At 37.6% G+C, this 13,073-nt stretch overlaps 1 protein-coding gene across 2 annotated transcripts in view; it reads left to right on the forward strand.

The window, feature by feature from the left end:
* Nucleotides 1–13,073, forward strand: part of LOC111153484 (N(alpha)-acetyltransferase 35, NatC auxiliary subunit) — a 91,452-nt gene that overhangs the window by 48,376 nt on the left and 30,003 nt on the right. For both annotated transcript variants that reach the window (XM_022512526.1, XM_022512527.1), the window contains exon 12: nt 10,018–10,196. In XM_022512526.1, coding sequence (XP_022368234.1) covers nt 10,018–10,196 — 179 coding nt within the window. The remainder of the gene's footprint in view (nt 1–10,017; nt 10,197–13,073) is intronic.

Genomic DNA, 13,073 nt, shown 5'->3' on the forward strand with positions numbered 1-13,073 from the left:
CGTATCAGGCTCTCTACTCAGCAGGGAGCCTGCATCCACCTCCCTCTCTGCCTCTCTCTCTGCCTACTTGCGATCTGTGTCTGTCAAATAAATAAATAAAATCTTTAAAAAAAAATTAAGCAAAATGGAAGTGAATAAAAATATTTGAAGTATTAGAAAATAGTAGCCAAAGAGGACTCAGCATACTTACAATTGGTGTCCCTTATGAGGATAACCAAATAACGGAACAAGAAAGAAAATGATAAACATTTCTAGAAAGAAGCAGATAGAATTAAGTCTACAGGTTTAATTGGAAGGCGAGAATGTGTCCTCGACAAAAATTGATAAAGAAGTATGTCCTAATAAAATTACATTAGGTAAAAAGCCAGTTATGTGTGCAGCCTGACTTCAGAGTCCTTCGCATGAGCATTGAACACAGAAACTAGAATAGTACCTTAAAGTTTTTGGGTAAGGAACTGTGATCTAAGAATTTTATCTCTTACGTGATACTTAAGTGATATCTTAAGTAATATTGACAGGTTTTTAAATGGACACATTTTTTTCTGTGACTTTCCTGGAGGAAAAAGATTGTAATAATGAATGAAATTCAGCTTACCGAGTCATAAATGGAAAAGCTATGTATGGCACAAAGGGTAGGCAGTGAGCATTAAATCCATTTCATTGTAGAACTGCAGTAAAAACAGCTATGGAAATTGATTTTACTAAATATAACTTAAGTGTCATGAACCTTGACAATATAGAAGTAATCATTTAACAAAAGTCAGGAGGTAAAGGGGAGGAAGAAGACTTTTCATATTTTTTTGTCCAAAGATAGTTTGAGAGTCAATAAATCTATTATTTAAATAGATATTTAAATATACAAAGGTAATTGATAATGATGGAAATAATTTAAATCTGGTGGGTAAAGGCAGTTGAAAATCATTGATTTTTTTTTTTTTAAAGATTTTATTATTTGAGAGAGAGAGAGAGAGCATGAGAGAGAGAGCATGAAAGGAGAGAGGTCAGTGGGAGAAGCAGACTCCCTGCTGAGCAGGGAGCCCGATGTGGGACTCGATCCCAGGACTCCAGAATCATGACCTGAGCTGAAGGCAGTTGCCTAACCAACTGAGCCACCCAGGCGCCCCAAAATCATTGATTTTTATAGGTGAGATTAATAGATACCTATCTGAAGATATAGAACCTTGGAGATATTCAGAAACTTAACAGCTATAAAATTAAGAAAACTTCTCAGTTATCAGAAGGAAAATGTACCAAAGTAAATTGTAGTGAAAGAAAAAGTCAAAAGCATTTCAGAAGAAAGCATCTATTTCCTGTGAAGTAGGAACAAAAGTAAGATCTGCTTCTTGCTGTTCTTTCTTTCTGCTCTTAAAAAATTCAGTCCTGAAGCCATGAAGTTGGTCTGAACAAGCTGGGCCTCAGTACCAGAGCAGCATGTTAGAACATGACCCAGTATTAGAATGGTGTCCCCAAAGGGAGTAGGGGTGGCTTGACACAGTGTGTTGCAGCCATGTGGGTAGGAAGGATGTCATCGTAGCAGGGTATTTCTCAGGGCCATCAAAGCCTGTGTGGGGTGAGCATATGTCCTTGTTAGAATGGTAGTTGAGTGGGGAGGGGATCTGCAAAGAGGTGGGCCTGGAACAAGATTCTGCACGTAAAGTGGCTTGAGGAGGGCATCGTCATAATGGGCTGCCTGGCTAGATTCACGGCTGCTTAGGTGAGGTGAGAAGTGTACCCGCACAGGAGGACAACTGACCTTGGTTCCCTGAGCCTAAGCAATATCAGGAGGACAACCATCTGGGAGCAACTTGGTTATATGTATCAAAAGCCCAAATAGGAGGGGTGCCTGGGTGGCTCAGTGGGTTAAAGCCTCTGCCTTCGGCTCAGGTCATGGTCCCAGGATCCTGGGATCGATTCCCATATCGGGCTCTTTGCTCAGCAGGGAGCCTGCTTCCCCTCCTCTCTCTCTGTCTGCCTCTCTGCCTACTTGTGATCTCCGTCTGTCAAATAAATAAATAAAATATATATTTTTTTAAAAGCCCAAATAGGATGAGGAGAGTGTGTCTATGGGAAAGCAGCCTAGGGCAGGGTTTTATAGCCTAAAAGGCATGTGGGAGCCCAGACAGGGCGAGGAGGGCATGTGAGTGTCACCTGGCCTGGGGTGCTAGAACCTGAGGCAGGTAGAGGTATGTCCCTGTAGAGGTAGCTGTGTGCCTAGCTGTTGGAGACTGTGCAGGGGGAAAAGGGCATCTGTGTGTGGAGGTGGCCTGCTGTGGGGTTTCAGAGCCTATGCATATTGAAGAAGCTGTTTCTGTGGAAAGGTGCCCAAGGGCAGGATGTCAGATTAGAAGTGGGGTGTAGTGAGCCATCTGCCCAGGAGGATAGCCCAGCATTGAATATCAGCCTAAGCAGCAAGATGAGGGTGTCAGAATGGAAAGATGGCTCTGTGAAGTGTTGCAGCTGAAGCCGGTCGAGGAAGGTTATCTGTACATGAAGGTGGCCTGGCATGGAGTTTCAAAGCTCAAAAGGGATAAGAAGGCATCTCTGGAGGAGTGGCCTGGCCTGAGGTATAGGAGCCCAAACAGGGTAGGCATTGTAATGGCTTGGCATGTCAGAGCCTAAATAATACAAGAGCCCATCTATGTAGGGGAGGTGATTGTCACTGGTAGGAGGTAATAATGGGCTGAGTGATAGCCTAAAGCATCAAAGCCCTAATTCTCGGAACCTTATATGTGAACAAGTAGGGATCTGTTGATGAGATAATCTTGGGTTATCTGGTTGGACCCTAAGTGCTATTAAGTGTCCTTCTTAAAAGAGAGGCAGAGAGGGATGGGGTGATATACACAAGAGGAGAAGACGATGTGAAGACCAAGATAGAGATTGGCATGAGCAGGCCAAGGAATTCTAGTAGCCACAGAAACTGGAAGAGGCAATGAACAGACTTTCCCTTAGAGCCTTTGGGTGGAGTGCTGCCCTGCTAACACCTTGATTTTAGCCCATGAAAGTGATAACTGAACTTACGGCTTTCAAAACTGTGAGATAATAAATGTTGTTTTCATCCAATTTGTGATAATTTGTTAATAGTTTTAGAAACTAATACAAAGATTGATTACATAGAGTGGAATTGATCATATTTAAAAATGTGTTGAGAATTGTGCTCTGCCCCATTTCTCAGAGGTAGGGAGTTATGCTAATTTCTAGAAAGGTAGAAAACTATATTGGGCTCTGGACTTGACATTAAATATGTGGGAATAAATTCATAATTTTTAATATATATAGATTGATACAGAAATGTAGATATAAGTGTGGATATCCATGAATATGTGTGTGTATGTAGGGAAACACACATACATATATGTCCTTATACATACATACATTTTCTGGCTCTATCATCTAGAGAACATGGGAGCAGTGACCCTAATAGCAGTGAAAACACCCAACACCCAGATCTTGCTTCCTAAGACCATTGTCCACTAAAATGAACTGGGGGGTGGGAGTTGACCAAGATGATGATGTAGGAGGGCTCCCTTCCCATGGACATACTACTAAATAAATGTGCAGCTACACATGGAACATCTCTCTGTATAAGATCTGAAAACCAGCTGAGCAAATACTACACATCAGACATGAAAAAATACATTAAAATGGGTAGGAAAGGGGACACCTCGGTGGCTCAGTCAGTTGAGTTCTGACTCTTGGTCTTGGCACGGGTCATGATCTCATGGGTGGTGAGATCAAGCTCTGTGTGGTGCTCTGTGCTTGGTGGGGAGTCTGCTTGAAGATTCCCTCCTTCTGTCCCTCTCCCCTGAGCACATGCATGTGCACTCTTTCTCTCAAGTAAGTAAATAAATCTGGAAAGGAAAAAAAAAAGGTAGTAAATACTGAGATACAGCCTCACCATAATTCCCATTCCTAAAACACCATAATATAGTTGGGAGAGCATCCCCAACTCCCAGCCTCTACCTGAGGAATAAAAGATTTGGCCCTCACATCTAGCACCCCAACTTTTAAGACTCCCTCTGTAGGGACAACCACCTAAAATACCTAGCTTCGAAAGCTAGCAGGTCTTGTGTCCATGAGACCCACAAGGCTATAGTGAACAGAGAAGCAGTTCTTAATAGGTGTGTGAAGTTTATTTGTACTCTTTAAAAAAAGTTGCCGCCTAAAATACTTTTAAAACTGTCTCAAATGGAAAAATAATGGCTATTGGAAGTGTGATCCACAAGGTTCATCTTCATGATACCACTCTGTCAAGACTGGGAAAGGTGACATTTTATCTAATGTTCTGAAACCAAATATGTTCTAAACAAAAGACCAAGATAAATATCCAGAAACAGATCTTAAACAGAAATTAGTGATTTGCCTAATTGAGAGTTCAAAATAATAGTCATAAAGATTCTCACCAAAGTCGGGAAGCAATGCAGGACTAAAAAAAGAATTACAGCAAGGACAAAGAAAATATATAAAGTACCAAAAAGAAATCACAGAGCTGAAGAATACAATTACTGAAATGAAAAATTGAGTAGAGGCATTCCAAACAGACTAAGTGGAAGAAAAGATCAGTAGACTTGGTAGGTCAGTGGAATTCATCCAGAGAGCAGAAAGAAAAAATTCAAGAAGTAAAGATAGCTTATAGGATTATGGGACACCATAATAAAAGCAGACCAGTTTATACATTATAGGGATTCCAGAAGGAGAAGAGAGCAGAAAGCTTATTCACAGAAGTAGCAGCAGAAAACTCCTACACTGGGGAAAGTAACTTCCAGGTCCAGGAAGTCTAGGTGGTACTAACAAGATAAATCCAAGGAGACCCATACCAAGATACATAATGGTTAAATTGTCAAAAGTTAAAGATGAGTAACAAATCTTGAAAGCAACAAAAGAAAAGCAACTTGTTATGTTAAAGGGAACCCCCATAAGACTGTCAGTAGATTTTTGAGCAGAAATCTTCCTTACCAAAAGGGATAAAGATCGTATATTTAGAGTGATGAGCAAAAAACCTTCCGACCGAGTGTACTTTACCCATCAAAGTTATCATTTCAGGATTGAGTGAGTTTTCCAGATAAGCAAAACCTGGGGGAGTTCATCATTCCCAGACCCACCCTTACAAGAAATGTTAAAAGGAGTTCTTGAAGATGAAATGAAAGGTTCCTAATTAGTATCAGGAAAATGTATGAAAGTTTAATACTGGTAAAAGTAAATACAGTTACAATCAGGATACTCTAATGTTGTAATGGTGGTGAGTAAATCACTTATAACTCTTGTATGAAGGTTAAAAGACAAATGTATTAAAAAATATCTGTAACTACAGCAATTTAATAGATACACAATGTTAAAAGATGCAGATTGTGATAACCAGAGCAAAATAAGGGGAGAGGAAGCTTTTGTATGTGTTTGATGTTATTATCAGCTTAAAATAGATTTATAAATATGTTCTCATGCAAGCCTTGGGATAACCACAAAACAAAAACCTGTAGTAGAAATGCAAAATGTAAAAGAAAGGAATTTAAAGCATACTGCTATAGAAAATCGCAAAATACCAATGAAGGAGAGCAAGAGAAGGAAAAAGGAACACAGGAATTAGAAAACAACCAGAACACAGTTAACAAAATAACAAATGGGAGGGGGTGCCTGGGTGGCTCAGTCCATTATGATTTTGGCTCAGTTCATAATCTCAGGGTCATGAGCCAAGCCCTGCATGGGGCTCAAGAAACTCTTCCTCTCCCACTGCCCCTCCCTCCTCTCTTAAAAAAATCAATCAAGGCAAAGAAAAACCAAAATAAATGTTAAACCCATACCTATCAGTTCTTCTTTAAATGCAAATGAATTAAAATCTCCAGTAAAAAAATGGATTGTAGTTAAAGATTTGTCCATTTTATTTATCTTTTCTAAAACCAATTCTTAATTTCATTCATCTTTCCTATATGAGAGGGAGTAGAGTCTCCATTTCCTCTCTGATCTTTATTTTCTTCCTTCTGCTAACTTTGGACTTAATTTGTTCTTCTCTAATTCCTTGAGGTGTAAAGTTAGGTTCTGTATCTGAAATCTTTTTAATTTCTTGATATATGCATTTATCCTTTTGAACTTCCCTCTCAGAAATGCTTTAGCAGTATCCTATAGGTTTTGGTATATTGTGTTTCCATTTTCATTTGTTTCCAGGTATTTTTTGATTTCCCTTTTGATTTCTTTGACTCATTGGTGGTTTAGCTTCCACAAATTTGTAAATTTTCCAGCTTTCCTCCTGTTGATTTTTAGTTCATACTGTTGTGGTCAGAAAAGTTACTTGGCATGATTTTGTTTTTTCTAATTTGCTAAATGATTTGTTTTGTGACCTATTATTTGATCTGTCATGGAGAATGTTCCATGTTCACTTAAGAAGAATGTGTATTCTGCTACTGTTGGTTGGAATGTTCTATATATTTCTTGTTAAGGTCTATTTGGACTGAAGTACAGCTCAAGTATTCAGTTTCCTTATTGATTTTTCTTCTTTTTTTTTTGGTCTGGATGATCTATCCATTGTTGAAGGTGGATATTGAAGTCCCCTGCTCTTAATCTGTTTTCTGTTTCTCTGTTCAGATCTGTTAATATTTGTTTTATATATTTAGGTGTTCTTCTAAGTGCATAAATAATTATAATTATTTTCTTGATGAATTAATCCCTTTATTATATATTGACCATTTTTGTTTTTTATTGTCTTTCACTTAAAGTCTATTTTGTGTTAAAATAAGTATAGCTAACCCTGCTTTCTCGTGGTTTCCATTAAACCTTTCTTCAGCATTGCTTACAATAGTCAGTGTATAGGAACAACCTAAGTGTCTTTTCATAGATGAATGGGTATGGAAAATATGGTTTACATACATATACACACACACAGTAGAATTCAGCCCAAAAAAGGGGAGATATTATAATTTGTGACAAAGTGAATAAATCTGGAGGGCATTATACAAAGTCAAATAAGCCAAAGACAGACAAGTGCTGTGTGGTATAACTTATATGTGCAATCCAAACAAAAACAAACTTGAATTCATAGGAACAGTAAAAAGATGGTTGTAGGAGGCCTGGGGAAATATGAAGAGGTTGGTAAAAGGGTCTAAACTTTCAGTTGTAAGGTTTGAACCTTACAGTGTATGAACATGGTGACTATAGGTTATAACAGCACATTGTGGCTCAGGTGGTTAATGTCTGTCTTCAGCTCGGGTCATGATCTCAGGGTCCTGTGATGGAGCCCCACACTGGGCTCTCTGCTCAATGGGGAGGCTGCTTCCTTTCCCTCTTTCCTCCTTCTCTGCTTGTGCTCGTGCTCTCTCTCAAATAAATAAAATCTTTTAAAACAAAAAGAAAAAAAAACCCAAATCCCACTGCACTGTGTATTTGAAATTTGCTAAGAAAATAGAACTTAAATGTTCTCATCAGAGAAAATGAATAGTAAATATGTGGGGTGATAAATGTAATAATTAACTTGATAGGGGGTGTATCTTTTCACAGTGTATACATAAACTGTCGCGTATACATAAATCAAACTGTCACATTGTATTATCTCAGTAAAGCAGGAAACAAAACAAAATAATAAAAGAAACTAGCACATCTTGGAGAATTGGTGGTTCCAGGGTTAGGGTAGGGAAAGAAGATGATGAGCCTGGAGTAGCTTACATGCTAAAAGTGCGTAAAGTGTTGAAAGAGTGATAGGGACATGTCAGTTAAGTTGAAGGGCAGTACACAAAATTACTACCATCTAATCGTCCCTGATCTTATCCAATAGCCACTGCCCAGCCTCAAATCCAGGCTATGAGGGCTCGTGTGTGTGCCCCCCTCAGCTACTGCAAGCCCTAGAACCTACAGAAGGCCACTTTATGGAACTTTTCCTGAGTTTAGAAGAATTGTAATTGCTTCTTTGCTACTTTGTATTTTGGCTTAAATTTTATCTTTGAATATTTGGCCTCAGGAAGGAGGCACAGGAGGGCCAGGTTCCTGGTCTTTCCAGCTTGGAAGAAGACTAAAAATCAAAATTAAATGCATCTTTTGGTTCTGACATAGATGTGAAGAACATTTTGGAATAGTTTGCGAAACTTGAATGAATTCTAGGGATTACATGATGATAACTGGTCAATGCTATTTTACTAATTCTGGTTAGTGTATTGTGAATATATAAGAGTATATATTTGTAAGAATAACACTCAGCATATTCGAGGGTTATTCAGTATTGACTGTACTTGCAACTTTGAGAGCGTTTCAAAGAAAAAAAAATTCACATTAAAAAACAGTTGAAAGAGGCGCCTGGGTGGCTCAGTGGGTTAATTTTTTTAATTAATTTTTTTAAAATTTATTATTATTATTTTTTTTTTACCTCTGCCTTTGGCGTAGTTCATGACCTCAGGGTCCTGGGACTGAGCCCGGCATCAGGCCCTCTGCTCAGCAGGGAGCCTGCTTCCCCTTCTCTCTCTCTGCCTGTCTCTCTGCCTACTTGTGATTTCTCGCTGTCAAATAAGTAAATAAAATCTTTTTTAAAAAACAGTTGAAAAAAGATCAGCGTGTATAATATTTTGATGTTTTTGTTAAAGAAAGGAATATATGTGAATGGACAGATAATGGTATATCCATATAATGAAATACTTCTTAATAATAGGAATGAAGTACTGATATACTCTACATAGTGGATAAATCTTGGAAACATGCTAAAAGAAGCCAGATATAAAAGAGCACAAATCGTGGGGCCTGGGTGGCTCAGTGGGTTAAGTCTCTGCCTTTGGCTCAGGTCATGATCTCAGGGTCCTGGGATCGAGTCCCGCATCGGGCTCTCTGCTTAGCAGGGAGCTTGCTTCCTCCTCTCTGCCTGCTTGTGATTTCTCTCTGTCAAATAAATAAATAAAATCTTAAAAAAAAAAAAAAAAAAGGTGCACAAATCGCATGATTCTCTTTGTACAAAAGTAGGAAAGACTAGTTAACCATAGAGTTGAGGGTCCATTTCTGGGCTCTCTATTCTGTTCCATTGATCTGTGTATCTATTTTTGTGCCAGTACCATACTGTCTTGATAATTATAGCTTTGAATAGAGCTTGAAGTCTGAAATTGTGATGCTGCCAACTTTGGTTTTCTTTTTCACTATTCCTCTGGCTATTCAGGGTCTTTTCTGGTTCCATATAAATTTTAGGATTATTTGTTCCATTTCTTTGAAAAAAATTGATGGTATTTTGATGGGGATTGCATTAAATGTGTAGATTGCTTTAGGTAGCATGAACATTTTCACAATATTTGTTCTTCCAATTCATGAGCATGGAACGTTTTTCCATTTCTTTGAGTCTTCTTCAATTTCTTTCATGAACTTTATAGTTTTCTGAGTACAGATTCTTTGCCTCTTTGGTTAGATTTATTCTTAGGTATCTTACGGAATACTATGCAGCCATCAAAAAAATGAAATCTTGCCATTTGCAATGACATGGATGGAAATAGAGGGTATTACACTAAGCAAAATAAGTCAATCAGCGAAAGACAATTATCGTATAATCTCACTGATACGTGGAATTTGAGAAACGAGTATTCCAGACTCAGGGGGTGGGAGGTTGGGCAGGCACTGTTCTCTGTTTTGCATTATTAGGTAACTAAATTTGAGTTGATGCTACTCTTCAGTAATTGAAGGGAAGACAGCTTCAATTTGTGTTCCCATTTTACCCCCACCCCAACAATCTCATTGTTAATACAGCATTGCTTTCCTTTTTTTTTTTTTTAAGGGAATATATTAACCCTGTTTTATCCCATTCTTGGCTAATGGGTAATTGGGAGGTAGCAACCCCTTTCTGTCACTACTTCCAGTTCCATGTAGTAGGAAGTACTAATTTTTGGGTTATTAAATCTTCTTATCTCCTTCAAAATATATAGAGATGTTTGTAAATTATAAAATTTGTTTAGAGAATATTGTGACGAATTTGGAGATGCTTTTTGAAATTGGCCTCTTTTTATATTTACTAGTATTTGAGGTTTAAGTTTCAGCAAAGCATTGAAAATCTTAACTTTTTTTCCTTTTTAGATCATCCAATTATGATGGGTTTTGAGCCCCTTGTTAACCAGAGGCTACTTCCACCTACCTTCCCTCGATATGCAAAAATAATTAAAAGGGAAGAAATGGTCAACTATTTTGCAAGATTAATAGATAGAATAAAAACTGTTTGTGAGGTGGTCAATTTAACAAATTTACATTGTATCCTGGTAAGTACAAATGTCTGTTCTGGAATATGGTTTTGATTGAACAACAGAATAGTTTATCACTTTTTAGAGGCCGACTGTCCCAAGGGTAAATAAAATTGCTTACTTGTTTTCTTTGATAGCTGGAGAATTAAGGTGTGTGTGTGTGTGCGCGCGTGTGTAGTGTGTGTGTGTGTGTCTGTATGTTGTGTGTGTATTTGTTTTTGTTTAATTTATAAGGATTATATACTATCCATTTTGGAGATTAAGAAACTAAAGTTTAGATAATTCACCCAAGTTTTAAGAATGAGGATTTAAACCCTGGATTCTGTCTTCAAAACTTCTTATATGTAAATATGTGTGTGCATATACACATAGATATGAGTATGCATAAATAGATGTATATTTTTATACAAAAAATTAGATCATGGTATTTGTAGCCTGCTTTAGTCACTCATCTCTCTATCATGAACATCTTTCTTTTCATGTCAATAAATACACATTTTTCTACATTATTTAAATAGCTACATGGTATTTCGTTGTAAGCATATATCAGTTTTTTCCAGTCCATTCATATTGAGTTGTATTTAGGTCATTTTCAGTGTTTTACTAAAATGAGCATTTCTGTAGGAACCTTCATATCATCTGCTTCCTTCTTCCTTAAGATAAATTCCTAAACCTTCATGAAGTTGCTGGGTCAAAGAGTATGTACATTTTTACATATTTTGGATTAATCTTCTGTATGGGTTAAAATGTAGAAAAGCAATGTTTACATAAGGTTAGGAAGGTAGAAAATATGCAAAATAATACTGTCATTATTTAGACATAAGTACACTATTACACATAACTCTGTATAGAGTACATAATTCCCAGCCCATGTCATTTTCTCTGTGAGGTCTTCCTTGTTGGTTCCAGGTTGCTTCTGTACCTGGATTCCTTGAGGAGATGAATTACCTTGCTTACATTCCTATAATTTGAGCAGCAGCCTCTGGGGTATAGTTGATGGTCAACAAAGATTTGGCTTTTGTTTATGCTCTTTCTTGTAATAACTTTATTTTCCCTTCTAATTCTTTGTCATTAACGCCCAGCTTAAGTCTTCATTCCTTAATGAAACTTTAACTGATTGTATGTTTGTTACCTCTTTTCTATTTGCTTTCTTTCTAGTAGTTTTGTCCTTATTCTGTCTTAAGAATCATAGAATCTTAAAGGTAGAAAAGATCATAGACATAATTTTGCAATTTGCAGTTCATTGTATAGCTAAACAAAGTAAGGTTTAGAGGGCTTATAACCAAATTAAATGATTGGTTAGTGGCATATCTAGAATTAGAATAGAGACTTTTTTTCTTCTGCTGCATCTGCTTTTCTGATTCTTAATTGTTACATGAATATTTGTGTTCAGATTAAATGTAAGATTTTAGAAGGCGATCAGTGTGAATTGGAAAAAGAAAAAAATAGTGCAACAGTTGGAATTTAATATTCTGGCAGAGGGTTGTGGATTGCCTTGTCAGGAAGGTGAATGCTGAATGACATACCATACTAGTGAGGAGCTGGGGGAGCCAGGCCTGGACTGCCAGCACTGGATGTGAAGAGGGCATAGAAAGAGAAGAGTCTGGATACCTGGAACACTTGTGACAAGAGTCGGTGGTGGTAGTAGAGGAGTGTGGCTAAGGCCAAGAATTGAGAAGATTAAAGTTAGAGAAAAGAGGGGACCAAATATCTGGTGGATCTGCATAAGAAACCTCTTCCTATTAGGATAAAGTACCAGATTATAAGGTGTGCTTACTACATACAAGACAAATCATCTCTGGAAAATTGGGAATGGACATGAGCACACGTGCTGAAAAAGAAGTAAATGTGAAAAATGCATACCTTTACTAGTAATTGAGGAAATGTGCTTTATAGCAACTTGATTGGAAGAATACAAAAAATTGTATTTAATGTTGGTGGATGGCAGTAGTTGCTCTCCTATAGTTGTGTGGCTGTTGCTCTCAAAAGTCTTAAAAATGTGTACATCCTGACCTAGCAACTCCCCTTCTAGAGATTTAGCCTAAGAAAACCATCTAAGATATATGCAAAGATGAACTAAAGAGGTATTTGGCTCGTCATCATTTGTAATCTTGAAAAACTAGGAACAGTTTAAATACTCACTGGTGATACTACCCATCCTATAGTATGTGTAGAATATATGCCATACTGACATTAAATAGCATGACCGTAGGGGAAGGGAGGGAAATCTGAAGCGGAAGAAATCATAGAGGGAGATGAACCATGAGAGACTATGGACCCCGGGAAACAAACTGAGGGTTTCAGAAGGGGGTGGGGGTGGTATAACCAGATAATGGGTATTAAGGAGAGCACATGTGGTGAGCACTGGGTGTTATACACAACTAATGAATCATTGAACACTGCATCAAAAACTAATGATGTAATACACAGTGGCTAACTGACCATAAAAAAAAAGCATGTTATAGGAAAATATTGACATAGGGAAATGTTATCTTTCAAAATAGATTATCCATTTTATACATTGTCATACACAGAAGTGATCATCAGAGACAGGTAAAATCAGTTTAACAAAGATTGGAATAACAAATACCAAAATGTCAGTTATGATTCTTTATAATTTATGCTCTCCATATTTTCCATTTTCACATTCGAGTTTTATGCAAGATCAATATGAGTGGGGTAGTTAAGTATCTGAATTAACAGTTTGCAGCCATGTGTGCTGCATTGTAGAGAAAACATGGAGGAAGGGGCCAGAGTAAACACAGGGAGATAAATTAAGAGACCATCATCACAGTCCAAGGGAGAAAGGATGGTAACTTCAGTTAGAAGGCAGGGAGATGATCTAGGTTGTCAGAGTTAGAGCTGTGCATGGACTAAAACTGATAGCATTGGTGT

Source organism: Enhydra lutris, unplaced genomic scaffold (genome assembly GCF_002288905.1).
Source record: "Enhydra lutris kenyoni isolate GAN:26980312 unplaced genomic scaffold, ASM228890v2 scaffoldscaffold33, whole genome shotgun sequence".
Taxonomy (NCBI): domain Eukaryota; kingdom Metazoa; phylum Chordata; class Mammalia; order Carnivora; family Mustelidae; genus Enhydra; species Enhydra lutris.